At 50.9% G+C, this 27,347-nt stretch overlaps 12 protein-coding genes across 12 annotated transcripts; 6 read left to right on the top strand and 6 right to left on the bottom strand.

The window, feature by feature from the left end:
- Positions 1 to 1,635: 1,635 nt before the first annotated feature.
- On the top strand, positions 1,636 to 4,520 carry N7482_003855 (fungal specific transcription factor domain-containing protein; the record flags this gene model as incomplete). Its single annotated transcript, XM_056685980.1, has 7 exons — positions 1,636 to 1,742; positions 1,884 to 2,870; positions 2,941 to 3,149; positions 3,209 to 3,341; positions 3,399 to 3,626; positions 3,678 to 3,833; positions 3,887 to 4,520. The coding sequence occupies 7 exons, from the start codon at positions 1,636 to 1,638 to the stop codon at positions 4,518 to 4,520; spliced, it is 2,454 nt and encodes an 817-aa protein (XP_056544722.1).
- A 417-nt stretch (positions 4,521 to 4,937) lies between these two features.
- On the bottom strand, positions 4,938 to 5,936 carry N7482_003854 (sugar phosphate isomerase/epimerase family protein; the record flags this gene model as incomplete). The annotated part of the gene is made up of 1 exon (XM_056685979.1): positions 4,938 to 5,936. One exon carries the CDS (start codon positions 5,934 to 5,936, stop codon positions 4,938 to 4,940), a length of 999 nt encoding a protein of 332 aa, XP_056544721.1.
- Positions 5,937 to 6,560: 624 nt separating this feature from the next.
- On the bottom strand, positions 6,561 to 9,217 carry N7482_003853 (PLP-dependent transferase; the record flags this gene model as incomplete). The annotated part of the gene is made up of 2 exons (XM_056685978.1): positions 6,561 to 8,301; positions 8,388 to 9,217. 2 exons carry the CDS (start codon positions 9,215 to 9,217, stop codon positions 6,561 to 6,563), a joined length of 2,571 nt encoding a protein of 856 aa, XP_056544720.1.
- Positions 9,218 to 10,853: 1,636 nt separating this feature from the next.
- On the top strand, positions 10,854 to 12,691 carry N7482_003852 (cytochrome P450; the record flags this gene model as incomplete). The annotated part of the gene is made up of 3 exons (XM_056685977.1): positions 10,854 to 11,013; positions 11,179 to 11,746; positions 11,806 to 12,691. 3 exons carry the CDS (start codon positions 10,854 to 10,856, stop codon positions 12,689 to 12,691), a joined length of 1,614 nt encoding a protein of 537 aa, XP_056544719.1.
- A 791-nt stretch (positions 12,692 to 13,482) lies between these two features.
- N7482_003851 (uncharacterized protein) lies at positions 13,483 to 15,086 on the top strand (the record flags this gene model as incomplete). The annotated part of the gene is made up of 4 exons (XM_056685976.1): positions 13,483 to 13,510; positions 13,784 to 14,331; positions 14,436 to 14,994; positions 15,043 to 15,086. The coding sequence occupies 4 exons, from the start codon at positions 13,483 to 13,485 to the stop codon at positions 15,084 to 15,086; spliced, it is 1,179 nt and encodes a 392-aa protein (XP_056544718.1).
- Positions 15,087 to 16,400: 1,314 nt separating this feature from the next.
- On the top strand, positions 16,401 to 17,822 carry N7482_003850 (phosphatidylinositol-specific phospholipase C; the record flags this gene model as incomplete). Its single annotated transcript, XM_056685975.1, has 1 exon — positions 16,401 to 17,822. The coding sequence occupies one exon, from the start codon at positions 16,401 to 16,403 to the stop codon at positions 17,820 to 17,822; it is 1,422 nt and encodes a 473-aa protein (XP_056544717.1).
- A 237-nt stretch (positions 17,823 to 18,059) lies between these two features.
- Positions 18,060 to 19,112, bottom strand: N7482_003849 (mitochondrial 54S ribosomal protein uL10m; the record flags this gene model as incomplete). The annotated part of the gene is made up of 1 exon (XM_056685974.1): positions 18,060 to 19,112. One exon carries the CDS (start codon positions 19,110 to 19,112, stop codon positions 18,060 to 18,062), a length of 1,053 nt encoding a protein of 350 aa, XP_056544716.1.
- Positions 19,113 to 19,390: 278 nt separating this feature from the next.
- Positions 19,391 to 20,742, top strand: N7482_003848 (anthranilate phosphoribosyltransferase; the record flags this gene model as incomplete). Its single annotated transcript, XM_056685973.1, has 2 exons — positions 19,391 to 19,717; positions 19,774 to 20,742. 2 exons carry the CDS (start codon positions 19,391 to 19,393, stop codon positions 20,740 to 20,742), a joined length of 1,296 nt encoding a protein of 431 aa, XP_056544715.1.
- A 472-nt stretch (positions 20,743 to 21,214) lies between these two features.
- On the bottom strand, positions 21,215 to 21,526 carry N7482_003847 (Rpo12/RPC10 RNA polymerase subunit family protein; the record flags this gene model as incomplete). The annotated part of the gene is made up of 2 exons (XM_056685972.1): positions 21,215 to 21,239; positions 21,321 to 21,526. The coding sequence occupies 2 exons, from the start codon at positions 21,524 to 21,526 to the stop codon at positions 21,215 to 21,217; spliced, it is 231 nt and encodes a 76-aa protein (XP_056544714.1).
- An 873-nt stretch (positions 21,527 to 22,399) lies between these two features.
- Positions 22,400 to 24,274, bottom strand: nar1 (iron-sulfur cluster assembly protein NAR1; the record flags this gene model as incomplete). The annotated part of the gene is made up of 2 exons (XM_056685971.1): positions 22,400 to 24,100; positions 24,167 to 24,274. The coding sequence occupies 2 exons, from the start codon at positions 24,272 to 24,274 to the stop codon at positions 22,400 to 22,402; spliced, it is 1,809 nt and encodes a 602-aa protein (XP_056544713.1).
- A 577-nt stretch (positions 24,275 to 24,851) lies between these two features.
- On the bottom strand, positions 24,852 to 25,737 carry N7482_003845 (uncharacterized protein; the record flags this gene model as incomplete). Its single annotated transcript, XM_056685970.1, has 5 exons — positions 24,852 to 25,072; positions 25,143 to 25,259; positions 25,316 to 25,439; positions 25,508 to 25,579; positions 25,630 to 25,737. The coding sequence occupies 5 exons, from the start codon at positions 25,735 to 25,737 to the stop codon at positions 24,852 to 24,854; spliced, it is 642 nt and encodes a 213-aa protein (XP_056544712.1).
- A 445-nt stretch (positions 25,738 to 26,182) lies between these two features.
- N7482_003844 (uncharacterized protein) lies at positions 26,183 to 27,225 on the top strand (the record flags this gene model as incomplete). The annotated part of the gene is made up of 2 exons (XM_056685969.1): positions 26,183 to 27,054; positions 27,105 to 27,225. 2 exons carry the CDS (start codon positions 26,183 to 26,185, stop codon positions 27,223 to 27,225), a joined length of 993 nt encoding a protein of 330 aa, XP_056544711.1.
- Positions 27,226 to 27,347: the final 122 nt, after the last annotated feature.

The raw sequence follows: 27,347 nt of genomic DNA, 5'->3' as shown, positions 1-27,347 counted from the left end.
AATTATTGGTCGCACTGGATGATTTTCGAAAGACTTTATCTCCATCTCTAGCATAATTCATGTCCTACATACCGTCCATTACTTGACCACCAGACTATCACCACCATATTCTTTTTCGACGACTTCAAAGCCTCATAGTGCTGAGTTTAGTTTTAGTTACGGAAATAAATCTTGACATTATACAATTTGTACTTGCTCCGTTGGGTCAGCCAATCCAATATGGTGTTCGGTTTACCAGAGAAACGTAGCTATTGCTTACAATAATAGGAAATAAATAATAATCCCCTTGCATCGCGATACATCTTCTGGAGTGTCCTTTGCATTTAGCTTAGACAACCTTCTCATCCATGGACCAGGCGATACTCATAAAGTAATACATTGATATGGGATGAACTTGACTTATACCTCATTAACAAGCATCTAATGATAATAGTCTACTACTTCCTCGAGACGACCAGAATATGCCAATCCACCGACCTCGGGCGTGCAGCTGGAAGTAATTTTGGATGTCAGGTAATATGGTATGTAAACGTCAAACTCAAACATCTTGCTTGTTTTTATCAAAAGTCTTGCCTTCCAAAGCGACTTGATTAAACCCTGCTTGAATGGCTTGGGCCAATCATGCTTATACATATACGTTAGATCTGAGGTTGCGCTGCGATTGTTGAAAGGGGGTTTGTCCGAATGTGGGGGGATGATGCCGAAACGCGTGTTAGGCTAGCCCGAGGTGGACCGGCTTCCTGAAAAATCTTGTCCTTCATCATCAATGTCAGCGGGTCCCCGAGTATGTTTAGTCTTTCCGATCATATATCATACTTGATTTTATACAAGAGAATAATGATAAACAGAGTACTTGGTCATGAATCAACAACCCCAGAACCCACACCATCCGGCTCCACCGATACTATGTGGTCGCTCTCATCTTGGAGCTAAGGAAATAGATTGGGTTGAACTGGGAAATGACGGTATAGACTGAGAATACCGTTGAAATCAGCCGACTGGGTTGAGGCGTACCGGGTGTGGGGTACACCTATATTCTTCTACATACTTGCTAAAAGATATGGGTGTATCCCGAGCAAGATATGCTTGCGCGTAAGCAAACTAATGGGAAAGTCCCAGTTGAACCTAGCTGAGCTCAGGGTTTCGGTGTCTTCTTAGAGTTAAAGACTGCCAGATCAGGAATGATTAGCCAGATTGGCCCTCCAAAGATTGCTAACCATTAAGAATAGAAATCGAGTAACCGCCTCAGGGTGAAGGCCCACATATTCGAATTCGACAATCACTGACTTTCCAACTTTCCTTTTCATTTTGGACCTGTGCTAATTAGGACTTGTTCGGCCATCCTGGGGGTTTTCCGAGGGTCGGTGTCGAGCGGATTTACCATTGGTTGAGATCAAACCTCTGCGTGGGTCAATGTGAGATTCACCTTTGGCAGTTCACGAGCTCTCTCCAAGACTTCATCAACTCTCATCCTCCTTAATGCTCCTGTCTATTCCATGAAGGAGTAGTACTGCACATTTCCTCAGCTATGCCTCCACCGACAAAGGAAACAAAACGAAAATATGTCACTACCGCCTGTGATGCATGCCGGGAAAGCAAAGTGAAGGTCGGAAACCAATTTCCGTTACACTACCAATGATTCTCTCCACAAAAATATCGCTAGGAGCCTCAACTGATGCCTCTGAAACAGTGCGATGGAGCGCAGCCATCTTGCTCAAGCTGTCAAAACAAAATGAAGGAATGTAAATACCGAGTTGAATCAGACAAACGAAAGTCAGTTTCCTTGCAATGTCTGTTTCATTATATCGCTTGTCTAAGCGCCGAGCAATACAACATACCCTCGCTCGAAACATGGAATCAACTGGTTGCTAAGCCTGGACTAGAATTTCCCTTCGATTTGTCGTCGACCTCCTCGTGGACCGACTTGATGAGCTATTTCAATACCTCATTGACCAGGGACTGTCTCCACCACCCATGTTTAATGAGAATGAAGTCGCATTAAAAAAGGCTTTAGACACTCTCGGGCTTGGTCATATCAAAATGGCCTTGGATAAAATTGAGACAAAAGACAGGCACTTATCGCACTCGTCCCTTTCGGGGAATACGCAACTCCTGCTCAAGGAAACCGAAGGCGTGGGCCCTGAAATCGACATCAGCGAGTTGAGCTCAAACATGGATTTGCTGGCGCAACCTCCGATGTTTGATGGCTATGGGGAACTCCACACAATAGCCCCCCAGGCAGCCCTGTCTCTTCCTGCACTTCCTGACAATCCTTTGCCGCCTCTGTACGAAAAGGAAATTGTTGATCTTGAACGCCTCCCGGAATTTCACCAAGAATTGGTTTCAAATGACCCTTCTTCAGACGATTTACCTGATCTCGGCCAGCCGATTATACATCACCAACGACAGTCAAGTGCCACATCCAATCCAGAATCTTCTGTTCGCGAGTCTGAAACAAGTGACGGTGTGCAAAGTAGGGATGACCTGAAGGAAGATTCTAATGGCAGCGAGGACATGGAAGATATTGTGCATCGGCTGTCAGACAGAATGGGGAATCTACAAATCGGGTCCGATGGACAAGTGCGATATTATGGCCCAACATCTCACTTTAATTTGCTGCGGATGCCCACTCCTGACAACCTAACCATCCATCGCAACGTGCGAAAAGATGGACAGGACTACCTATATCGTATGGGTATTGGTAAAAGTATTCCAGATGACCTAGAGGAGCATCTGGTCAGCTTGTACTTCACCTGGCATAACCCATCCTTCGATGTGGTCGAGAGGACGATGTACGAGATGGCAAAGCAACAGTGGCAAGAGCACATGGAAGAAACCCCTTATTATTCCGAGGCCTTGACAAATGCAATGTTAGTCTGCCCAATAAATGTCAATCTACTTTATGTCTGATGTCGACGTGCTAATTGCTTACCTGTGCAGGTGCTGTCTCGTTGCTGCATTTGAGCCTCGCTATCACCCTAATTTCGTCACTTATCCTAGATCCGTGTCGGATTTCTTCGCAGATCGGGCAAAGATACTACTTGACATTGAGCTTGACTCACCATGCTTGGCAACCGTTCAAGCCATGGTAGTTTTGAGTGGACATGACATAGGTTGTAAGCGCGACGCTAGAGGCTGGCTTTATAGTGGTGAGACGTACACTTACCATCACCATAGATGATCAACAGCGCTAATAAATTACTATTAGGAATGGCTATGCGGCTGGCTTTTGATCTCGGACTACATCTTGACATGTCTTCCTGCGTAGCGGACGGATCAATCAGCGCAGCTGAGGCTGAACTGCGGCGCATGGTCTTTTGGGGAGCTTATACGTTAGATCAGTTCGTGAAACAGAATTCCAAGTCGCCGATAACTTACTGACAGTGGAGATTCACTAGGCACTGGGGATATTTACTTGGGCGACCATTTCGAATCAATATGGAAGATGTCACCATCGACAAGCCTGGTCGAGATTCCACCTGGGACCAAGCTCAACGATGGACCCCTTACGGGCTCCCATACCCCGTTTCCTATCTCTCTGACACGCCCATTGTCAATCCAGTCGCAGCTTTGAGTCGGTATCGCATATTACTCTGCGAAATAATGACGCCGCTGGGTCATGTACTGTAGGTATACTTGCAGGTGATCCAGGTACTACTGCTAATCACGACTTGCAGATACGGGTCCTCCAAGATCTCCAAACACGAACTCCAACAGCTCAACGCGGAAACTACCGAGAGACTTCTTGGTTGGAAGGCCAATCTTCCCGCGCCTCTTCAGGTTGACCTTGACAATTCAACGACCCCCTATTTGCCTCATATCCTATTATTGCAGTACGATACCTGTCCTGTTGCCTTTTCGATCCAAACTAACATGTGTAATCTAGCATGCACTACTATCAAGTTATCATCCATGCACATCGGCCCTGGATGTCCAAACGTTCGATTCAACCTCAGCCCGCTCAAGGCCCCGGCCATACCCATGCTCGCAAAATGTGCGTTGAGTCTGCCACCGCAATTGCCAAGCTGCTCCATCTCTATGAATTGCGGTACACTTTTCGTCGCGTGAACATCCAAGCAGTTGCGATTACCTGTTCTGCGGCACTGATGCTTATTTTTGCGAATGTTCTCGATCGCCGCTTCAACCATGAACACAAAATAGTTGCTCATCTCAACGTATGCTTTCGAGCGCTGGAAGAATTTGGATTCTCATGGGAGAGCGCAAAGCGAGCACAGACCTTTTTGCTCCACATGCAGAGGGTGTGGGATAGCAGAGTCCGTCCCTACCGCTCAACAAAACGAGCTGTGTCAGAAGCCCACATCAGGACTCAAGCACGTTCCCCCAAACCTAAGAGATCTCGCACTGCGCTTGGATCTGGCTCCATGGAAGCCAATACATCTGCCGAAGGGGACGATGCGCAAAGATTGCACGAAAATAATAATGATCAAATTGATTCTGACTCTGAGGATTTTGACTGGCTGTTGGCTGCTAGCATGGGCGCTGTTCCTCCTTCAGGATGAAAAGGATTAAGTCTTTGGACGTTTATTGCAGCGATTACCTGAGCTTCTCAGTTATGAATGCCCAAAGACGGCGCTAAACAGAGCAAACGAGATCGCACAATGACAGCCCAATCACTTTCCCGAAGAGATATGTCATACAATACTTCGAGATAGAATGGCATTTTATTCCGTCTAAAAACGGGGCTGACAAAATATCTTGAAGATGTAGTAGAGGGAGGCCCTAGTCAACAAAATGTGTAAGTAGTCTTGTGGAGTAAAACAAATTACTTGTTTCTATCATCAACTACTTCTAGTGATTGAAGATATGTCATTTTTCGGGATTGTAAGTCTTTCATAAATTGTCTTTTTAGAATGCCTAGCCCCAGGTGGGATCAGTGGGCAGTTCCCATCTCCGCTCAAATCCTCTGCATCCACCATCTAAAGCTTCGACTCATTAGAATCGAGTTCTGTTTTGAGTTTCCTCCGTGAATCCATACCCCGGGTAGCGGCGTCTTCTGGTTGGCTGGTCTTGTCGCGCATTCGTCGATCAAAAATCTCCAAGGACACCCAGCCAGTATAGCCTTTTTCGACAATCCATGCTCTCGCCACTTCAGCAACTGGCATATATGCACCCAGATGAGCCTCGAAAGGAAATGGGCGTGCATGCTTGGACCAGGTAAATTGCGGTGCTTCGCCTTCCACATACCATGGGTGGTCCGTTGAGAAAGGAGGATCAAACCTCTCGCCGTCGGACAATTGAATAAAAAAGATTTTGTCGAGCGGACAGTCACGCACGAACCGACGTACCGAGTCATCCAGAATCTTGTCCGCGTCTGGATACTTGCCCGATAGGGCAAAGGGGTCGGCCCACACTTTCGTGATCAAGTGAAAAGTATCGAGGCACAACCCGAAGTTTGGCCGGTCGACTGCATGAACTAGCTCCAACGAAGATTCCCATGTTGAATGATGGGTTGACCAAGACATGGGCTCATATGCAATCGAGACAAGGGGTTGCTTGGCGCTCCCCAGACTGGATAGTTGTCGCAATTCGGATATAATCACACTTTCATCGCCCACGGCATCGGTACCGTAATGGGCAGGAACTTGCAAATAAGGCGCATGTAGCATTCTAGCGACTTCGATCCATCGCATAGCCTTCTGCAGCCTGTCAACCAACGGTGACCGGTCTCCCTCGTAATTTTCGAAGGGAGCTAACGAAAGAATGGCCAGGTCACGTTCGTCACATATCGCTTTTATTGCCTGAGCACCTGCCAAGACAGATAGTTTATTTGACTGAGAGTATCTCTCCAAGTCGGAAAAGACTATCTCGATCCCAGCATATCCGTGTTGGGCTGCAACGTGGATTTTATGATCCAGTGAATGAGAAGGGTGTTGGCCTAGGGACAAACTGCCAATGGCCAGCTTGTTGGTGATCATCGCGTCACGAAGATAGAGAAGCGAGTCTGATTTGAAGGAAGATAGACGAGTTAGTAAATCTCACGTTTCTATTTTCATAGCTAAATAGAGTTGCCGGGAATCGACTTGCGGGTGGGCATGGATTTCGGTTTCCGTTCTCCACACTCGGCAAGATCGCCATAATCTATCGGTGCCAACCCCAGTGTCCAAGTTCATGAATTCTTCATAGTTTCAATCCCTTCTTGGCGCCAAATCTGGACCACCAGACTCATCTTTGAAAGTATCTTTGCCCATTGTCTTGCATCACTTGCCTTGTCTCTCATATCACGATCCATGCAGAGCAACTCTGCGCTTCCTCCGAAGTAAACTTCGTCATGATTTCCAACGCAGACGAATACCACGTAATGCATGGAGCCCCTGTTCTGCAAAATGGTAAAACTTGCTTGGTCAAGAAGCCATCCTCTCCGTGCTTCCGAGATATTGCTAAGTTTATCCAGGCTGAGAAGATCTCGAAAGGGAGGCTAACCAGGATGTAGAGCTGCCCAATACAGATAACAACCCGTCCATGCCAATCTGCTGACGAAGACCGAACCCAACCCACGGGTTTGGGCGATGCCTACTCTCATTTGAGCGTCTGGCTGACGCTTACACCATCTTGAAGAGAACATGAAGAAACACAAGAACAAGCGCGAGCAACGGCGCCCATTCTTGTGGCAACCGGCGAACTGTGCGACGCAGCATACTGAGCACGTTTCCCGGTCTGGATTTGGTGGCCATGGCCATCGTGTGCCTCTCTTCAACTGGGGCCGCGCTCAACCGGCCCTGCAGAGCCTCCTTGACCATGGCCATCACGAACGGTTGGGGAGACGTGGTGAACATGTAGCAGCGACTGGTATAGCGCAACTCTTCAATGATCGTAGGGTCTCCGGCCAGATAACCGCCCGGCAGGCCGAAGGCCCGATAGAATGATCCGCTGACCAGAATCCGGGCGGAGAGGATCTGAGAGAAGCGGACGAGGTCGACGGCGGACGCAATTCCCAGCTGGGATGGCCCCAGACGCCCTAGTCCGTTGGTGTCATTGAGGAGGACCGTCATGCCTTGGATCACGCCTCTCTTAGCCGCCAGTTGCGTAGCGAGAGCCATCAGATTCATGTAGCCGCCGCCGACCACCGGGTCCAGGTAGAGTGTGAGATAAGTCGCGCTGCGCCATGACAGCGCCTCAAACAGCGGGACCAGGGCATCCCGATCGGCGTATGTCAGGCAGACGGTTCCCGAGTTCTTTGAGGCCACCCGAAAGCCTTCCTCAGCTGTCGACGGCAGGCTCGCGGGAACCAGGAAATAGTGTCGTCGGCAAGCCATCACCGGACGGCACAGGCCGGCAATGGTCGACATGAGGCCCAAGTCGGAATCCGGGTAGGTCAGCGCGGCCGGCTGCCGGGTCAATTGTGCTGTGAAGTCTTCGACCTCGAGGTGTGGTGGGAAAGTGCCCAGAATCCACCGAGCACTGCCTGACCCGAGACCGTACACCTGGCGGGCAGCATGGCCAGCGGCAATCTCCGCCGCGGAGATGCCAGCATGCTGCGTCGCCACCAACTGCTCGATCTGCTGCTGCAGCGCGCGGCTGAGGTCCGCGTGCACTTCTTGAGCCTCCCTCTTCAGCTCCCGCTCGTCCACCGGGCTCGTCGCGCATCTGTACATTTGGCGCGGAACATTGGTTGGTCTGCTGAGTCCGATGCGTTGACTCGCGGTGATAATGGCGTCGATCAAGGCGTTCACGTCCTCATCACTGTACGATGCCGACAAGGTGACGCGCACTCGACTTTCCCAGATCTCGACCGCAGGAGCACTGACCGGAGAGGCCACCAGCCCCTGCTGACGGAGAACGTGGGATAATTCCGCCGCCTTGCTGGGCCGGCCACCATACACGGGCAGCATGGGCACGTAAACATCGCCATAAATGTGAACCCCTTGGCGGGCCAGTTCTTCATGACAGAAGCGAGACAGATCGAGCAAGCGATGCAAATGGCTCACCAACCGGCGCGGCTGGCGCAACAGCGACAACGTCTGCAGCATGGTGGAGGTTGTGAGTGACTCGCCTCGCTTCGCCAGCTCCTCTGCCCGCCGGCGGAGGCCTTCCTGGAACGGAGCAGTGGCGCACACGAATCCGCCTATTCCGCCGACTGCCTTGGACAGAACAGCGCTGCGAACGTCAATCACGTCTTCAGGGATAAGAGCTTCGGGGTGTTGGTCGTTCCACATCTCCAGACAACCTCCTCCGGTTTTCCCGATCGAGCCGAACGAGTGTGCTTCATCCACGTATAAGGTGAAGTTGAATTTCTTCTTGAGGACATACAGACAATCCAGCGGTGGGATGGTCCCATCCATACTAAACACAGGGGAGATGGTATTAGTGGTTACTCGAGACAGATTTGCACCACAGTTGCACCACAGGCGGGAAGGAAGGTAGCTCACCTGTAAAGACCCTCCACGACCACGATAATATCAAAGTGGTCCCCCTGAGTTGACTCCAGGATGGACTGCAGGTGTGCCATGTCATTATGCCGGAACTTTTTGCGGGCTCTGGCGCGGGACATGTACGAGGCCGTGAAAATCGAGTTGTGGCATTTCTCGTCCATCACGATGAGCGAATTGTCTCGAGCAATGGCCGGTAGCCCGAGGACGTTTGATTGGTAGCCGGTCGTCGTCGTGTAGCAACAGTCGGCGTTGAAGAACCTCGCCAGACCGTCGACCATCAGTTGGTTGAGCAGCGGGACAGCCTCAGCATCCGCGAGAGGCAGATTGTCCAGGCACTTCCGCTGCAGCTGTTCATCCTGTGGCGACAGTTCATACAGCCCGGCGTAGTTGTGACTCCCGCCGTTCAACACCGAGCGGTTCTCTCCCTGCATGCTCACTCGCCCGAGGGATTGCGAGGCAACGATCCGGTCGTTTCGCCCATGCCAACGGAATAAGGGATCCACAATGTAATGGTTGAAGCGGCCAATTTTCGTCAAGGGGTTGTAAGGCTTCTTGCCCTCTTTGAGCCGCACCTGGAGGTAGCTGGAGGCAAACGCGAGGCTTTCTTGCAGCATGGCCAAACTGAAGCCGCGAGAAGGGCTTGAGTGACTTCTCTTGGATACTGAGGGAGAAGCTGCCTGCGGAAGACGGACGGCTGTGCTGTCTGCGACCTTCATCCTATCGGCTTCAGTCGTTTCTGGGCCATTCGGCAACTCGACTGCCTTCGAGACCCGGCAGATGGCTTCTGTCTGGCTCATCTTCAATATACGGGAGGGTCCCTTCTCCATTGATTACCTGAGTTGATGTGCCCTGGCTTCCTTTATCCTTTCGAATTTGCTTTTTTTCCCACGCAGGATCTGTTTCCAATCAGAAGAAGTTCCTTTTCTGTCTCGCCAGAGCTAGTCTTGTTGGGGTTGCTGTGGTAGAATCCAAGTGCCACAACAATTTCTCACACCTTCGCGACTGTGCCGTTATATAGACTGAACTTCCCTTCAGGGGCAAACGCTGTCTCAGTCCCATCTGTTTGCGCGATTTTCTTGCATCGTGGCTGACATGTCTCCGAGCTCTGTTGATTAGGTGGTCTGTGTGATGCTGTACATACTATGAGATTCCGGCCTTAGCCAAGCTACAGTAGCCTGCGGGATAATTCAAGACATCGGCCCATAGCCTGCCAGCCCACAGGTTCTTCGTGGTCGCATCTCGTCCAATTGATATGCAGTAGACATCCGGCGTCGCGCCGGGAGGTGGATGGACCCATGTCGCTTAGTACTGGAGGACGCGTGGTGCCTAAAATTTGGGTACCTCCTGAATATCGAAAGCGCCAGTGGGAGGCTTCTATTCGGTTGGAATTGCGGGATGTGTGCGGAATTGCAAGCCAGTGAGTGATATATAAAACCAATTAGAAGCATAGGCCTCCTTAGTCTGAGAAGCCAAGGACGGACCCGACGATCGGCCCTAAGAAGCAGTTAGACACGTGGATAACTTCAGATCAAGCAATTGACCCTTTCATTGGCGCGCTTCATTCAAGTGTGACTGTGTGTGGCTGCTGCTGGAGACGGTGAATATATTCACCAATGAAGGACCCTGGTTGAAAAACCAAGACCACGAGCTTAGTTTTGCTAGTGCGTAGTTAAATGACTCACCGGGATAACGGTACCGTATCAGGTAACTGTGTTTATACTCTATCATCATCGGCCCCTGTATCCTAACTAAAATACCTCTAAACATGCCTAAGTAACTCCCTAATGTACTCGACCCGTATCCCGAATACGACATCGTCTGCCAAAGAGCACAGGGGTCTCACAGAGAGGCCACCGAGCTGAGCGATTGGAAGAAACTGGGCCGAGTATTGACGTCGTGGGCAAACAGCGGCTCCGGTAGCGGCGCATCGAGAGTGAGGTCGAGATTAAGCTGGATTAATCTCCTGCCTCAAAAAGAAGCTAGGCGGCCCCTGGGAAATCCTTGGGTTAAGTCGCTTCGACCTTACCTGATGCGGAAGGTAGTGGGTTTATCCATCCATTTCGATTGTGCAACCTCTCGATCCACTAGTTCGCAGCTTACGCAACTGCCTCGTTCTGTACGTCAGTATAAATCCCTCAGGACGCGGATGCCGCGGGAAATGATTCGAATTCCGAAATAAAAGCCTCACCGAATTATGTGACTCCATGCCCTAACCCAATCTGAACCAACGATGCCGTTTAATTTCCCGGGACACTCTTCTTGTCGGGGTTATACTTCTTTTTGCCCATTTTCCTAAATAAATTGTTCAAAGGTGTCAGGAACTATTGACCTGGTCTGCAGTAACAGTCTCTGCTAGACTGAGCTGTACAGCCCCAATCTGGTCATCCAAATCAAAAGAGAGAAGATCAATTCGCCTTGGTTCTTTCTTTCATTCTTTCTTTCCCCCATTCAATACCCGACAAAATGATCCAAGATTTGGCTCCTCATCTAACGCCTAAACGGGCTGCTTTCGGCCTCTTGGGCGTACTAGTCCTTTATTATTGGATGCAAAAGTTCCTAATATCCAGAAAGATCGCTGCTCTAGGTCCCAGGGCACCTATGATTCGAACGTATCTCCCATTTGGTGAGTTGACCTTCTGCTATAACTGACTTCTACTCTCCCATTCAACCCATATGCCAACCCTGCCCTTCACCCTTTCATAGAATAGTGCAAAAACGCGCTTTTCTCACACAATCCCATCTCGATACCAAACACAATGAAACACATGATTACTGACTTGCAAACCAGCAATTGACTTTGTATACGGGTACATACAAACAAGTAAAACAGGGCATGATCTTGACTTCTGGGATACTGCTATGCGAACTGCCCGAGGAGCATCCAAATTTGAAACATCTCCAGCAACAGTGGAGCTCAACTCGGGCTTGTCTCGCAACCTCTTCACAGCGGATCCAGAGAACATTAAGGCTATCATAAGCAGCCAGTTCGCAGACTATGGCAAGGGTAAGCGATTCTACGAAGACTGGAAAGAATTGCTGGGCAATAGTGTTTTCAGCACGGATGGTCAACTATGGGCGCATTCACGACAGCGTCTTCGGCCAATGTTCACGAAAGAGCGCATCACAAACTTGGAGGGGTTTGAAACATATGCCCAAAAACTCATTACTCTCCTCCATGGAAGTGATTCGCCAAACAGGGTAGTCGATATTGTGCCACTTTTCTTCCGCTATACCTTGGATACTGCCACGCACTACCTACTTGGAAAAGCCGCCGATAGTCTGGAAGATCCGGGGACAAGGATCGTGGAGGCTATCGCATATATCATGGCCCGCCAGGAAGAGTTCTTTAAAATGGAGTAAGTATACTTGAACCCCCTGGAGACAGAGGCATTTAATTATACTGACCTCTCTCCAGTGACTTTGCCTGCCTTCTCTCACGCGCAAAGTTCCGCCAAGAACTCAAGGTGATCGATAATTTCCTCCAGCCATATATTGAAAAGGTCCTCTCTCGCTCAGCAGAAGAGTTGGATCCAGCCTACTCGAAAACAGACACGTTCCTTGATGCTCTGGCCCGGTCCACTCGAGACGGCCGTGACATCTGCGATCAATTGTTGGGTATCCTCATTGCTGGACGGGATACTACGGCCGTCACGCTCTCCTTCGCTCTCTTTGAATTATCCCGAAACCCAGACATACTGGCCAAGGTCCGTGCAGAGATAGCCGCTAAGTTTGGTGTTGGACCCAAAAGCTGCAAGCCCACCTACAATGATTTGAGGGACATGACGTGTCTCCAAGCCGTTCTGAACGAAACCATGCGTCTATATCCCGTCGTTCCCTTGAATTATCGCCATGCCCTCCACGATACCACCCTTCCACGCGGCGGTGGTCCGGATGGACTCTCCCCGATTGGTGTTCTCGGAGACACTCGTATTATCTTCTCAATTGGTCTCATGATGCAGCGTGAGGAGTTGTACCCTCCCGTTGGCTCCGACAACTATTTTGACCCTAAAACATGGTTGCCGCAGCGCTGGTGGTCAGGCTGGCAGCCGAAGCCCTGGGAGTTCCTCCCATTCCATCGTGGTCAAAGGACCTGCATCGGGCAGGAATTTGCATTCGTTGAGATGCAATACACGGTCATCAGAATTTTGCAGGTGTATAAGGAGATTGTGGCTTTCCCGGCATGCGGGAAGGAGAAGGTGGAAGACCCCACCATCAGATTCGAGGTCACACTCAGACCTGCGTGCGAATTCAATTGTTTATTTGTAAAGGAAGGGGAAGAAAATGAGGAGGTACTGATCTGATCACATACGATTTTCCCATGCATACTCTGTTTTACAGCGTTTAAGCAAAAGAAATATTTGTCAAACAACCCACGATACAAAAGAGACAATCTTAACATCTCCTTACGTCTTATCTACATAAACCTCACCGGAACAATGTATAATCCTTGAGAAATCATAGCCTGTCTGTTGATGACAACCGTTAGATATCATTCAATAAATGGGCACCTGTAAATCGACCCACCTGGTGCCCGGAAATATCTGCGCCGCGAATTTTCCATCAATGTCGTAAAATTAAAGAATTACTAATAATCTTAAATATCGATATTAGTATCGGGATAGTAGTAGTTAATGATTAGCTTCCCTAGGATAGTATTTAGCTAGTATGACTATTGCCGAATTAGATATATATTCTAAGTATTCGTATATAAGTACATATAAGCTGAGGGGATAGATATATAGATAGGTAGTAAGAAGCGATACCTACTCTAGAAGAGACTACTTTAAGAAGATCCTATCGCGCTATAGTATACACTTTAGCTTGGTCTGACAATAATTGACTAAAAGGGGTCCAGTTGTACTGTATACCATATACGTAATACGAAGACTGGCACATGTTCACATGCAATTTGCGGGTTTTGATTACCATTAGCGCCTAATATTTAGTGGGAAATACTTTCCACGCCACCCTCGAGGTGTTCCCCCTGACTCCCTCGCCATTCTATTCCCTCCCATAGATACCTTGGACTTTTACTCCATTCGTTCATGCTCAGATGGCAGGGAACAGCTGCTCACCCCGAATGAGATTATCAATGGACGTCCCTAGCACTGTGGTCGAATGTACGTGCAGCTGGCTAGGCAAAACGGCAGTTTTTCAGGTCGCCGCGCAAAGCACTCTAGACGACCTTAACAGATACCTCGAAACTGGATGGGAGCATTTTCTTCAGCAACAAGAAGGCATCACCAATTCTCCACCACCCAGCCTGTGGGATGCAGAACATACGCCATATTGGTCCAAAATAAAACAAATGTTCTGCATGCAAACACACTGCATTTACAGTCCCAACTATACGACATCGTGGTATCCTAGCCATTGATACAGTGCCCTGGTAGCAGCGATTCGAGCCCAATCTGTGGAGAAAGTGGATCTTCTGCTGAAATTAGAAGCAAACCCAGGTGGATACCTAATCTCATCATTTGAGGCCTGGCAGGCGTTGTTTCTTCGTTCCCGAACGGAGATTGACCTCAATAACTTAGAGGGTGATTACGCAAGATCTGACATTTTGGCCGGCATCCCAACTCCACAGACAGTTCATATTACTGAGTTGGAGGTAGAGACGCGACTGTTGGTAGAATTCTGGGCAGGAGCAACAGCAGCGCAAGGCCTTTGCGACGAGTATCCGAACTTTGGGCACTCCCTGGTCATTGCAGCTGGGTCGGGACTAGTCGCAATGATGGACCGGCTTCTGGCTACAGATGCGGATCGCTCGTTCTGGATAGCTTTCCCTGCTCTGGGGGATATCCCAGAACCACCGACACCCTCGTCTCTCGCCCTTTCCTCCCCAATTCATGAGGCCATCTCAGGCGCCAATCAGAGCATAGAGATGCTTCGTCATTTACTAAAGGCTGGCTTCAATCCCAACGTTCCTCCGCTAGGGGACGTACGTAACAGCATTACTCCTCTTATGTCAACTTTCCTTCAATGTGAACCGTGGAATGAAGCGGCGTACAATACCCTCGCAAATGATCCACGGATTGACTTTAGCATCCGCACTCCATACCTCCTCACCCACATATTACACGTGGCGACAGCACATTCACTACAGGCTCTAAAACGGGTCGAAGGGTCGAACGGGATATTCCCCTCGAATTCGCTGGTGCAACGGCCATGGGGCATACACTCCTTCATATCGCCTGTATGTCGTCCATGATCCAGAATCACGCATCCAAGACGCGTGAATCCATCCATAATCTCCGAGGCAAGCCCAAGGAAGCATCATCAATAGAAGTGTGCGAGTTAGAGTTTCCGGCCCAAATGGAGTTGCTGGAATATCTCCTGTCATCGGGGTTTGAGCAGTGCGTGGCAGCACAGGACACGGACCTCAATACTCCACTGCATTATCTCGCTGGGGCACGTGTAATCAACGAGAATGCAATCATTCTGCTTCGTGAGCAGTCGGATGGTGAGACGGCGTGGCGAGAGGTGCAAAATTGGTACAGGTATACTGCCGAGGAGATCTGGGAACAGAATCATCGCGTCAGAATGCGAAAGGATAAATGGTTTGGAGGCACGACACACAAGGTGGCAAAGATGCCAACACTGCGTATGTGAATGTTCAGTATGTGTAGATTAATAATTAATACCTGGCAAGCACATTTCAAGGCTTGCATGGTTGGGCTCACGAATCCTCAGTGAATGGGAAAGAAGTCAACAAGGTATTGCCTGTAACGGGCCAGTGCCCGCCTGCACCTTCTTTACACTACGACTCCACCCCGAATCTCTTCCTTTTCTCTAAGTGTTTGGTAGATTGCATCTGGCCTAGTTAAAACTGAATCAATTCTTGCTTTAGCCCTTCACACTAGAGGCTTTGTGCGATCACCTGCTCGAAAAACGCACCTTGTACCTCCACAGAAGTTTCGAAGAATTCTATAATTTTAGGAAAATGTGGGCTGAGGAATGTAATGCATGTCATTCTGCTAAACCCGGCGACCATGCATGTGCGCATGCGCACAATGAAGGTTACTGGCTTTTGGTCCCAAAGACGTAGTTACACTTCTTCGATAGAGGGATGCCTGAGCCTAAGCGCCCTCATAAAAGCGGCGGCAGCCCAGACAGGAAAGCCCTACCCGGCGGACATTATCCTGTGTATATAGGTGCATATAGCTCATTGATCCTAACCTCCTTCAATTCAGATTCTAGGTTTACATTTTCGGCTAACCTCCGTGACCCGAAAGCAGGTCCTTTTGGAACAGAGATGTTAGCTGAGTCGAAGGACTTCTCATGACGGAACTTCTTTCTTCCTATTTATACCTGCTCCTACCACCGCAACGAAAATAAATAAAGCCGAAGTTGGAAGTACATTGTCTAAACAAGGTAAACACATCTTCGAAGGGTATGATTCGCTTGTTATTTGCTATATTACATACGTGCTCAAATGTCTGGCTGCCTACCCTGAAAATAAAATCGGATTAGGCCGATTCGGAAAAGACAGAACCTATCAACGCCCTGTAGAACGAGCTACAGCATCTCTGAACGGAACAAGATCCGCATCTGGTATTGGAGATTTCTGTCTTTCGTCACCGATATATTCCAGCCCCTACTCCGAGCCAAAGGTGAGATCCCCCGCTACCCCACGCCAGGTGGTGAGCCCCCCAAATGCATCATAATGCTCCGCGCTGGGTCCCGGGCATGCACAACACATGGTCGGCTGCCCCGTCGCCCTACGGGCTTAACGAATCAAGTTCGCGGGTGCCTTGCACGGGACGATGGGGAACGTGGGAACTCGGCGTTGGCGAGTCTTGTGAGCTTCGAATCAGCTTCCACTGCCAAGAGAGGAGCTCCACGATAGGCGATCGCCCGCAGAGCGCCGATAGAGGGGGTAAACCCTCTTGTTCAGCTTACAGTCTCGCCGTCCTTCTTGAGCTTCACATCCTAGTTGAGACCCAATTAACCCGGCACGGAGCTTCCGCAAGCTTTGCAGCACTTTGTTTCCCCCCCCCGCCATCCACCATGGTAGCCGAGCTTCTCACCATCCGCAACAACACCAGCACTCCGATCATTCTCAAGCGGATTGAACGGTTTGAGGCTCCCAAGGCGAACAGGGGAGATGATATCGCCTCGCTGGCGTTGAACTTTACGCGCGTGCTCACAAACACCACTCGCATCAATGAGCCCGTGAGGGCCATTCTCCCCGACACTCGTCCCTTCGACGAGCAGCAGGGCGTCGACATCCGCGTCGAGCCTTTCACCACTGTGAAGACCGAGCGAAAGGCGTTCATTCACTCCGACAAGGAGCGCATGCGTCTGACATTCGAGGTCGATGGTGAGCGTCACTCGATTCAAACCCCTGTGCCAACTGCAGAGTCGGCCACCATGAGGTGCGAGTCTGAACACCCGAAGTACCGCTTGACGGGCGTGTATGTGACTCCCGAATCACACCTGGCTATCTTCTCGTCGGCCAACTTGAACGCATGGATGGGCGAGCTCCGTGACGATACGCTGCTCTCCGCACTTTCCATCCCTGGCACCCACAACTCGCCCACCTGCCACATCGCGCCCCCCTCGGTGCGCTGCCAGGCCGTCAGCCCGCGCGAGCAGCTGAAGAACGGCGTCCGCTTCTTCGACATCCGTGTCCAGCCCCAGTACCCCGATGACCCCGCGAAGGACGAGTTGGTCCTCGTCCACAGCGTCTTCCCGATCTCGCTGACCGGCAACAAGTACTTCCGCGACCTGATGAAGGAGGTCAACGATTTCCTCCAGCAGAACCCGTCTGAAACGCTGATTATCTCCCTCAAGCGTGAGGGGCCCGGTAATGCGAAGGATGAACAGCTCGCCCACATCCTATCCCGCCACTATGCGCTCCCCGATAGCCGCTGGTGGGTGCGGCCCAAGATCCCGACTCTCGGTGAATCTCGGGGCAAGGTCGTCCTTATTCGCCGCTTCAATCTTCCAGACGATCTCAAGCAGGAGCATGGGGGCAATGGCTGGGGGATTGATGCCGCCGCGTGGGAAGACAATACTCCCAACGCCACATGCCCTAGCGGTCAGCTCTGTATCCAGGACTTCTACGAGGTCCAGGAGAGCACCAACATCGAGAAGAAGATCCAATTCGTCAAGGAGCAAATTGACCGTGCTAGCAAGTGCTGCTACCCATTCGGTGTGCTGCCGGGTCCAGTGGAGGCCCGCCAGTATCCCTTCTACATCAACTTTCTCAGTGCGAGTAACTTCTGGAAGACTAATACCTGGCCCGAGAAGATTGCGGCCAAGGTGAATCCCGCAACGGTGGACTATATTTGCCGTCGTCAAAGCGATGACCACGGTGATTGCTCGACTGGTATCCTGGTGACGGACTGGGTGGGTCTGGATGGCGACTGGGATCTTGTGCGCTGCATTGTGGGCATGAATGCCAAGTTGCGCTTGAGAGAGCACTAGAAGGGGCTCTTTGGTGAACAGGAAGAAGCTTTCTTATGTTTGAGGCGATTTCTACATAATCAACATGATATCCCGATCTCAAGTTCAGGTAGAAACAATTTCACCATGGTGTATTTGTTGTGCAGTATACAGTCGTCCTAGACAAAGAAAAAGAAAACAAAAGCTAATATCCTCTAGGATGCAAAACCAACAGTATGACCTATTATACAAGAATGGTTTGGTATGGCCCCAGCCAAACTAGGACGATTCGCTCTTCTCGCCCTCGGGCTGCTGCTCCTGCTCCAAAACGCTTCTCCGGCTCTCCATGGTGAGATACAAGCTCTTGCCAGCACCCTCCAGAGTGCTGGTGACACTGGATCCCATGCTCTGCAAGGCCATGATGAGCTGAGAGCGCAGGCCGTCCATGCCGCCCTCGATTCCGGCGATCCACTTGGTCTCGGTGGTATCAAATACCTTGCCATCCACACGCGCGGCGAGGAGGTTAATCTTCTGCAGACCGTTCTGGACGATAGGGTCGTGGTAATCCGGGTTGCCTTTGCGGGTGGGCGCAGGGAATCCAGCTTCCTTGGGCGTCAGAATCGACAGGGCGGCCTTCATATGTTCGGGTGAGACGGCGGGGATGGAGAGAATCGCCACGGGGCCGACCAGAATGTCGGCAAGCTCATGTCGGCCCTTCAAGTGCTTCACTGCAGCGTGGGCAGCGCGAGACAAATCGTGGGTCAAAGAAGGGTCATCCTTGGAGCCGGAGATAGCCGGCAACTCGGCGGATGTTTGTGTGACAGGGTTGACAGCGCTTGGGGGCTGTCCGGCAGCCAGCGAGGCCTCATTGGGTCGGAAGTACTCGACAATGCGGATCGCGACCTCGAAAATGCTGGTCTGGATGGTCTGCAGCTTGATGTAAGGCGCCAGTTCCGGGGCTGTCCGGCCCTCGGCAGCAATCTTCTCATCCACCTTTTGGAGCGCTTTGGTAAGCTCTCGTCGGATTGAGGCCCATTCCATAGACTTCAGGTTGTTGTGTTGGAAGATGACCATGAGAGGAGATGTGCGGAGAAGGGAGGTGTATTGTCGCAGGAGTTGTGACCGGCGGTATTCGGGGTTGCGGTGCGATGGCAGCTGAGCGGGAGGAGCCTTCGAGATCGGAGCTTTTGACCGTGTCATTTGCTCAATGGGCGCAGCTGGTGTAATTGCTGGAGCAGCAGCGGTGCTGGCGCTCCTGCACACGATTCGGAGTTCTTGGGGGCATCGCAGAGCCTGTCGTCGAAGCGACGTGATGCGTACCCGCGGAGGCATTTGCAATAATGTGTATAAGGTGTGCGGTAACACCAATTGTTCGAGGTTGAAGTGGATCAAAAGAGGCCCCGGGGGACGGAAGGGCAGTTCGACAGGCGATATTTTTTGATTCCAGAATGGGGATAGCGCCATCTTGGGCGGTGCATAATTCTGCCGGACATGGATCTGCGCCATGAGGGGCTTTGACTCACGACTGGGTCATTTCTTTTGCTGTTTAGAACACCAATTGACACTCGGAAGTCTGAGGTAATTCTCAGATCCTTTTGATCTATACCGCAATGGCTTCTCCCAACTACGAAAAGCCGGAGTCGGTCTCAATTTCACCTCTCCTCCAACGCCTCGCCTACCCCGCGACTGCGGATATTCGGGTCAGTGCAGAGGACATTGCTTCTGCCTTTGCTCTCATCTTCGAAGACCGATTGTCAGACATTCAGACTGCAGCTCTTCTGACCCTACTGCACTCCACGGGGAAGGATCGGCAGGCTGACGTGATTGCGAAATGCTCTCACCGTATGAGAGAAGCTGCTTGCCAGATCGAGAAGGCTGAGCTGAAGAAGGTTGTTAAAGCTCGTGGGAGACGCGAGGGAAACTACCAGGGTGGCTTGGTAAGAATACTTAACTATCCTGGTGGCAATATGGGACTGATATTGATCCATTCAAGTGTGATATCGTCGGAACTGGCGGAGATTCACACTCAACCTTCAACGTCTCTACCACCTCCTCGATTATCGCGTCGCCGCTCTTGATGACAGCTAAGCATGGCAACCGTGCTCAGACTTCTTTCTCTGGGTCTGCCGACGTCTTGAATGCAATCCAGCCTATCCCTCCCAATATCTCTGCTGTGAACGCAACCAATGTGGCCAAGATCTACGAAAAGACCAACTATGCTTTCCTCTTTGCGCCCAACTTCCACCCCGGTATGATGTACGCCAACCCCGTCCGACGCGGTTTAGGTCTCAGGACCATCTTCAACCTAATGGGACCTCTGGCGAACCCCGTCGAGTGGGCAATTGAGGCGCGGCTAGTCGGCGTGGCTTACCAGAGCCTGGGGCCGGTCTTTGTTGAAGCTCTCAGACAAGCTGGTGCCAAGAAGGCTTTGGTGGTTTGCGGCGAGGAGGACATGGATGAAATAAGCTGTGCTGGTCCAACAAACTGTTGGAGACTGTCCGAGTACCCTAACCCGCTCTACAAGAAATTGTCCGAGGGGGAAGATGACGACTCAAGTGATGATAACGAAGAGAATCCTAAGACCCTGGTCAAGCTCGACATCTTCCAGCTGCACCCGTCCGACTTCGGCCTTCCCACCCATTCTCTCACTGAAGTCTACGGCCGCAAGATGCCGAAGGACAACGCCGCTAAGCTGATGAGCATTCTTCGGAACGAGCTTCCTCGAGATGATCCCATTCTGGAGTTCGTGCTTATGAACGTTGCCGCTTTGTTGGTCACCGCTGGTGTCTGTGAGGCCGATACCAGCAACATGGGTCCTGGCGACGACGGCAAGGTTGTCACCGAGCGTGGACCCGGTGGAGGGCGCTGGAAGGAGGGTTTGCGCCGGGCACGCTGGGCGATTGAGAGCGGCGAGGCTCTCAAGTGTCTGGATCAATTCATTGCGGCCACAAATGAACTCTAATGAGCTTGTCCAGTATGAGCCGTTTGTAGGATTCAAATGTTGATACAAGTTGTCCGGTTGTGTTCGCATCTCTTTCGTTCGTATTGTGTTACTAGGCCGGTATTGACCAAGGCACATTCTGTATTCAGGGTACCAATATTTCACATAAGGATCTTGACTTAATATTCATTCAATACGATTGTGGTGGAGGTTAGGTACTGGAGCCAGACTTCCAAATGAACGTAAAAAAAACCAGAGTGGATAAAACCCCGGTATCAAATTTATTCGCCGTAGCTGAATTGATCCAGCCACAGATCATAGTCTCATGTATTCCATGAAAGCTAGTTGTGGATTTCAACTCCAAAGCGCCGATCAATGCATCAAGAATCGAAAAAAGAAGAATCGTAGATAACGCGATCCCGGTTGCCTCAAACTCCGCAGCGTCCGAGACCTGAAAGATCCAAGACGAGTATTTATTTCCATCGACCCCATTTTAACGGGCCTCGAACTGGACCATGCTGTGAGGCGAATGAAATCCAGTCAGTTCGTGCCCTAGAAAATGGGAGGAAGGCCCCAGAATGAGGCTGGAGAAGACTTACCGCTTCGTCCGCTCCTTGTACAGCACACGGTGGCCGCAGTCCTTGCAGCGGATCTGGTCACCACGCTTCAGAGGCACGCGAGCCGAGCACTCGCCGCAGAGATAGACAACCGAGGGGCTGTCAACAGCCATGCTGCTGAACCCGCCCTCATTTCCGAAGCCGCTCTGGCCACCCATGGAGGGGACTTGGTAAGCTTCGCGAGACATGTTGTGGTGGTGATAGGTTGCCGTGTTAGGTGGGCAGGTGTGTTGTTGAAAGAGCGACGAGGGTCTAGGGGGGTGCGATCAAGAGTAGTAGTCACTGGAGCCGGCGAGATTCTTTTTCTTTCGAGGCACCATTTTAGATGATTATCTAATCATAGTAATCCATTGATGAGTCAGCATATCATCTCCGGCGTCAGAGTTGGGTCCACCGCGATTGGGGTGGGGCCCGGGCCGTCCAAGTACAGTTGTAGATGCTCATTCCACCTTCAATTTTATCTTGCCCTTCACATCACACTCCGTCGTATCACTTCGCCCCGTTGTCATCACCTATGTGTCAGTTTTGTCAAGGACCTATGGGCTAAGCCATCGAAGTCGGCAAAATTCTTCACCCTGAGCTACCCAGGGCCAAGCTATTCTACTACCGAAACTTGACATGTCAAACTTTACAAGTACACTCAATTGATATGGTCGTATTGACTAGCTATTTTTGAATTCTTCAGAGGGTTTCAAATTGAAAACATGGTTTGCCGTGGTGGTAATATTACTTAAAAAGCTACGTTATTGTGTTAATGGGCTTAATAATGGGCCAGTCCTTTTCGAACAAATTGTACCCTGTGGATATAACTAGTTACAGCCTATTTCTTGGGGATTTGATTTGAAATGATTTGAATTGAGCGGGAAAAAGGTGGCAAATAATCTATGCACCTAAACTCAAAAGTACCTGGTTCTTTTCGCACCGAAACATGCCATGACTCGTAGACTATGAAAAGCCAAATGAAGGTCTGGTATATCCCAATACGACATGCAAATATGATAGAAAAGGATCCGACGCCATGCAACCAATCATGATTTATAATGCCATAAAGTAAACTGCGTTTACCACCCCCCACCAATCTTCCCAGCAAGCTCGACGACTTTGTTTGTGTCGTTAACTGCCGTCTGGTCTTTGCCGACATCGCTTTCCACTTTGCGATAAGTCGTATATACCAGTTTGGAAAGCGGTATATCCATATACTGCGACCAGCGGAGTAAGCTTTCATGGATTTGAGCCTCTCTGTCCACTATAGAAAACCGCTGGTTATCTGGTTCGGGCTCTGAGTCGGATTCCATGGAGTAGTATGCTTCATCCACTCGGGCAAGCCAGGCGCGCTGCTCTTGGGGCGATGGCTTAGATGCAGTGCCATCATCCGCTTCTGCAACTGCCGGAGCAGATCCAGTAGCCTCCCTTGCATCCTCCACACGAATCTGTCCGCCACCATTGGTGCAGCCACCAGGGCAAGCCATCACTTCCACATAGGCATAGTCAACGCCTGCCCCGCCCGGTGTGGCATTACGGGACATTGGTTGACGTCGACCGGCCACCATGGGCTTCGCGCCTGGCATTCGAGATGCCCGTGCGGGCTTCAACTTCCGGACGAGGTTTTGGATGTTTCGGAAGCCGTAATAACGAGCCGCTTTCAAGATAGGCTCTCTATCTTGAGATACAAGTGCATACTCGACCACATCAGCGTTGCGACCACGGTTGATCACAAGTTCGCTACCGGGATTCCGAGCTTGGAAAGTCTTGAGAACATGATACAAGTAACCCCCAGAAGTGCCGGTTCCGAGAGACTGCTCAGCCAAAAGGCGCTTGGACGAGATGAAAGAATCGAGAACCTTGTCTGGAAATGATGGGGTAAAATTGTGAGTGAGTGGCTGAAGGGGCAGGCTCGGCAAGGAGATGCCCCGAGATGAAGCCAAGGAGAGGAGTTCGCGACTCGTTATTACACAATCCACATCACGAACAGGCTGGTGCGGCTCAGGGCCGTCTTGGGCATCGATGGGTAGCCAAGATACATCTGTGAGCTCTTCACGACTAGCCTCCAGCTTCTTATCGAAGCATGGCATGACCGCCAGATGCCAGATGCGCGCCGGTGATACTCCGAGAGACTTGCTCAGGATACTCTTAAGGAAAGTACCTGACAAAGCCTGCGGAGACTTCAATCGAGACAAGTGAGGCAAGACAAACGGATGTGTCTTTTCAGCGTAGCATATCCACCCGGGGCAAGCGGACGACAAGATGGGTCGTTTAGGAAGAGCAGGCTCCGACTGGTCTGCAGAGGAAGCCTCTTTGGTAATCGACTCTGAAACTTCATCTGCAGTAAGAACCAAGACGGCCTCCCGCATGACGTTTGTATCCACAACCCATGTAAAACCACTGGTCTGCTTCCCACCACTGCGCAATCCCTGCGGGCCACGCAGAAACTGGTCGATCATGTACCCTGCCTCCCTCTCCGAGATGCCATAGGTGGCTGCCAAGCTGGCCCTGACCTGCGGGCTCACACTGGCAACAAAAATTCTGCCTTCACTAGTATTTCCATCATCTGCAATCACGGTTCCATGCGGCTCCTGCGCCAAGGGAATTTCCGGGTGGGCATCAAGGGTGTTGAGGACCTCCGCATGCGACTGCAAAGAGATCAAGACTGCCTCCGCCGACGTAACACAGCCTGAGCAGGCGAGACAGTCTGTCAAAGAAATCTGGGCCGGAGGTAGGTCCTCGGGTTGAACTTTGTCTTCTGTGGTGACTTCGTAAGGGTTCTAGGATTAGAAATCAGCATACAGGTCCATTGAAACCGTCCTAGTGTTAGGGAATTCATCACCGACCTCTGTATCTTTTACACTTTTCTGCGGAAGTGTTTCAACGGGCTTGATACACGCGACCCCGGGCGAAATGAAATCGTTCAAATCGTCCGCCGACAGGATCGCGCTCATGTTGGCGGGGCGCCGCTTCAGGCGAGAACAACCCCGCGCAGGGAGGGGAAATCAAGGTAACTTTAGGGCAGATTACGCCTTGTCTCGAGCAGAACAGGGCGCGCCTCTAGATTCAAACAAGCAGGGGTTGAAAAGAAAAGGTCCAGCAGAAAATAAGTAGCCAAAGAAAAGTGAACCAACGAGCGTGGCGGGCTTTGTCATCTGTGGCGACATCGGCACCGATAAGCTGCCCGGGCTCACCGCCTACGGATGCGTGCTATGCGCGTCGTCATTGGTTGCCTACGAACTACAGAAAGAGGCCGAAAAATAAAGAAAACCCCTCACGAATCTGAAATTCTCCAACCCTAAACGTCCTCAGAAAGAAACCATTTTAAAACAAATAGAACCCTTAGAATAAAGAAAATCCCTATAACTCGGCTACGGTAGTCATCTCCTCTCAATCCTGGTATTCATGGCAGCCCGAGGTATCGAAACGTAGGAGATGCTCGCAAATACCGAAGTTTTTACCACAAGCTAGCGCTTGTTTGGCACCCATTAAGCGCTTAGAGAATTATTCCTTGCTCTAACTAGCTCTTATTTACCTTCGCGCATCCTGACCAAACAACCGGGCGCTTGGAGGGGGGCCGGGGACGGCGGGGCCTTTGGGGCCCGCGTTCCAACGCAGGTCCAGCTCGCCAGTCGACGCCGCAGACACGGCAGCCTCGCTTCCACCACCCGACACCCCGTCCGCCAGAGCCGACGCCAGCTCCCGTCCACCAACGTCCCCCAGCGTCCGACTCATACTTAAGGCCTGATGAACTAGCTACTGGCCTCAGGGCTCTAGTACAGGTTAGCAGGAGTCGCTTCCAAAGAAGCGCTGCTAGCGTACCTTGTTTGATTTCAGCATAACCGGAACGAGGGGCTTGACGTGGGGCTGGGGTGGCGCCTGGAGGGGCGGCCGCTGATCCCGCTTGCTTAGTCTTGCGAATAAGGTTGGTGAACCAGACTAAGCGCTTAATTAGCACTTCTAAAGCGCTTCCGGGGTAGTTAATAATAACTTACGGCGAGCCTCATCTTTATCCGCAGTTCCTAGATTTCCAGTTTGGCCTTTGGCAGTCTCAATCGGTGTATCCTTCCGACCATGACTCTTAATATGGGTCCGTAGATTGCGCGTTGCTTTCTTGTGCTAAACAATAAATTAGTAAGTAAGCGCTTTGCAAGCGCTCAGACTGAGCCGAAAATCGGTTAATTTACCTTAGCCCGGTCGCAATCTTTCATCCGGCAGAAGGCTTCACCAGGATGCACGATAATCTTGCCCTCGGCATCCTGATTCACTTTAAGCGTTTACCAAGCCGAGAGCTTCAAGTGTCACTTACCTTCTCGTACTCAGGGAGAATCAACGCCCCGGCCTCTCCCAAGCGTAGGTATTCGATGTAATCCTTATTCTCTGCCAGCCAGACCGGCGGAGCGAACCCATCAGCCATCTTGATGGCAAATCTGATGCGTATATCAGTAGCAGGACAGCCAGGAGTGCTTATAGAGCACCTCTCATGCACTTATCCCTATCCTGAGGGACCGGAGAGGCGGTGAGAGTTGTGAAGGAAGGATGATTGTGTAAGAAATTGCAGAAAGGTTGATTTCCCAAAGCCGAGTCTTATCCGATCTGGGAAGCGGGCCGCTTGTGTCTTCTCTCTTCCTCTCCCTCCCTCTCTCTCTCTCTGTCTCTCTCTCTCTTCCTTCCTCTCTCTCCGTCTCTTCTTCTCTCTCCACAATTCAATCCCCGATCTTTCGCGGTTCATTGATCAAAGTCTATCCCCAAACTAACCCGAGTTGTTTTGACTCGACTAGAAAAGGAAGGTCCTTCCAGGCAGAATGTTGACTGAAAATCAAGCTGATCAGCTTGCCATCCGTTCGAAAGTACCAAGCTCTATGGCGGGCGTTGGCAGGAAGGAACAGCCTCAATCTAGTCCAGACATTACCGCTCTTGATTTACGGACAGACAATCATCATGCAACGGCTATTGAATCCGGTGAGGATGTGACTACCCAGTCACGGTCAGAATCAAGAGAAGAGACCATAACGGCACGAGTGTCCAGAGGCAGAGGACGGAGGCCGAACTACCGGGAAGGGAGCCGCCAAAAGGCAGAAGCAGCGGTGCGGCTGCAGGTTTCGAAGGATACACTCAAAGCACTCCCGGCTATATTGGATGCCGCCAAAGACAGAAGCCTCCGACAGTCGGACAAATTCAAGCACGAGGATTTTTCTGCGCTTCAAACTGACCGTTCCAGCTATCCGGACTTTCTAAACACTCAAGTCAAGGTCGTCAACAAAGACACCCTGGATACCGCACTCGCTCTTGATACTGCGGGTGATATCATGGAAACTAAAGATCGCGGGCCGGTCTGCGTGTTGAACTTCGCAAATGCTTTCACGCGTGGAGGAGGATGGCTCAAAGGCAGCAGAGCCCAAGAAGAGCAGATTTGCTACCGGAGTAGCTTGATCGAAAGTCTCCACGCTCGGTTCTACCCAATGCAGCCCAAAGAGTTTATTTACTCTTCTGAGGTCATCATCTTCCGTGAGAACGAGGCGAAGGGGTACTCGTGGATGTGGACGGAGAAGCCCGACATTCTTCCGATTGTCAGTGTCATCAGCTTGGCAGCAAAGCAAGACCCACCACTGGACGAAACCGAAAAGAAGTACGAGAACCCGAGTCAGCGCATCATCATGGAATCCCACATGCGCACTATTCTCCGTGTCGCAGCGGAAAATTTGCACCGAAGACTTGTTCTTGGAGCCCTGGGGTGTGGAGCATTCCATCACCCCCCGGCGAAGTTGCAAACTGCTGGGCCAGGGTACTCCGGGAGAAGGAGTTCAAGGGATGGTTTGAGACGATTGTATTCGCAGTCCTGGATTGGCCCAAAGGTGTGAATTTCCCAACCTTCAGGGATGCCCTGCACAACCTCCAGATCTGAGCTTGTGTGATTTGTCTCCTTATCAGGTTCTTTTTGTGCACCTGCGTGGGCTCTGAATAATTCCAAGTCACCAGATGATTTATTCTCAAATTCAATCCTAGAAGACAGGTTTAAAGGTAGTA

Source organism: Penicillium canariense, assembly GCF_028826845.1.
Source record: "Penicillium canariense strain IBT 26290 chromosome Unknown utg000002l_segment0_segment0, whole genome shotgun sequence".
Lineage (NCBI taxonomy): Eukaryota > Fungi > Ascomycota > Eurotiomycetes > Eurotiales > Aspergillaceae > Penicillium > Penicillium canariense.
This window is presented reverse-complemented; position numbering and strand designations above follow the sequence as displayed.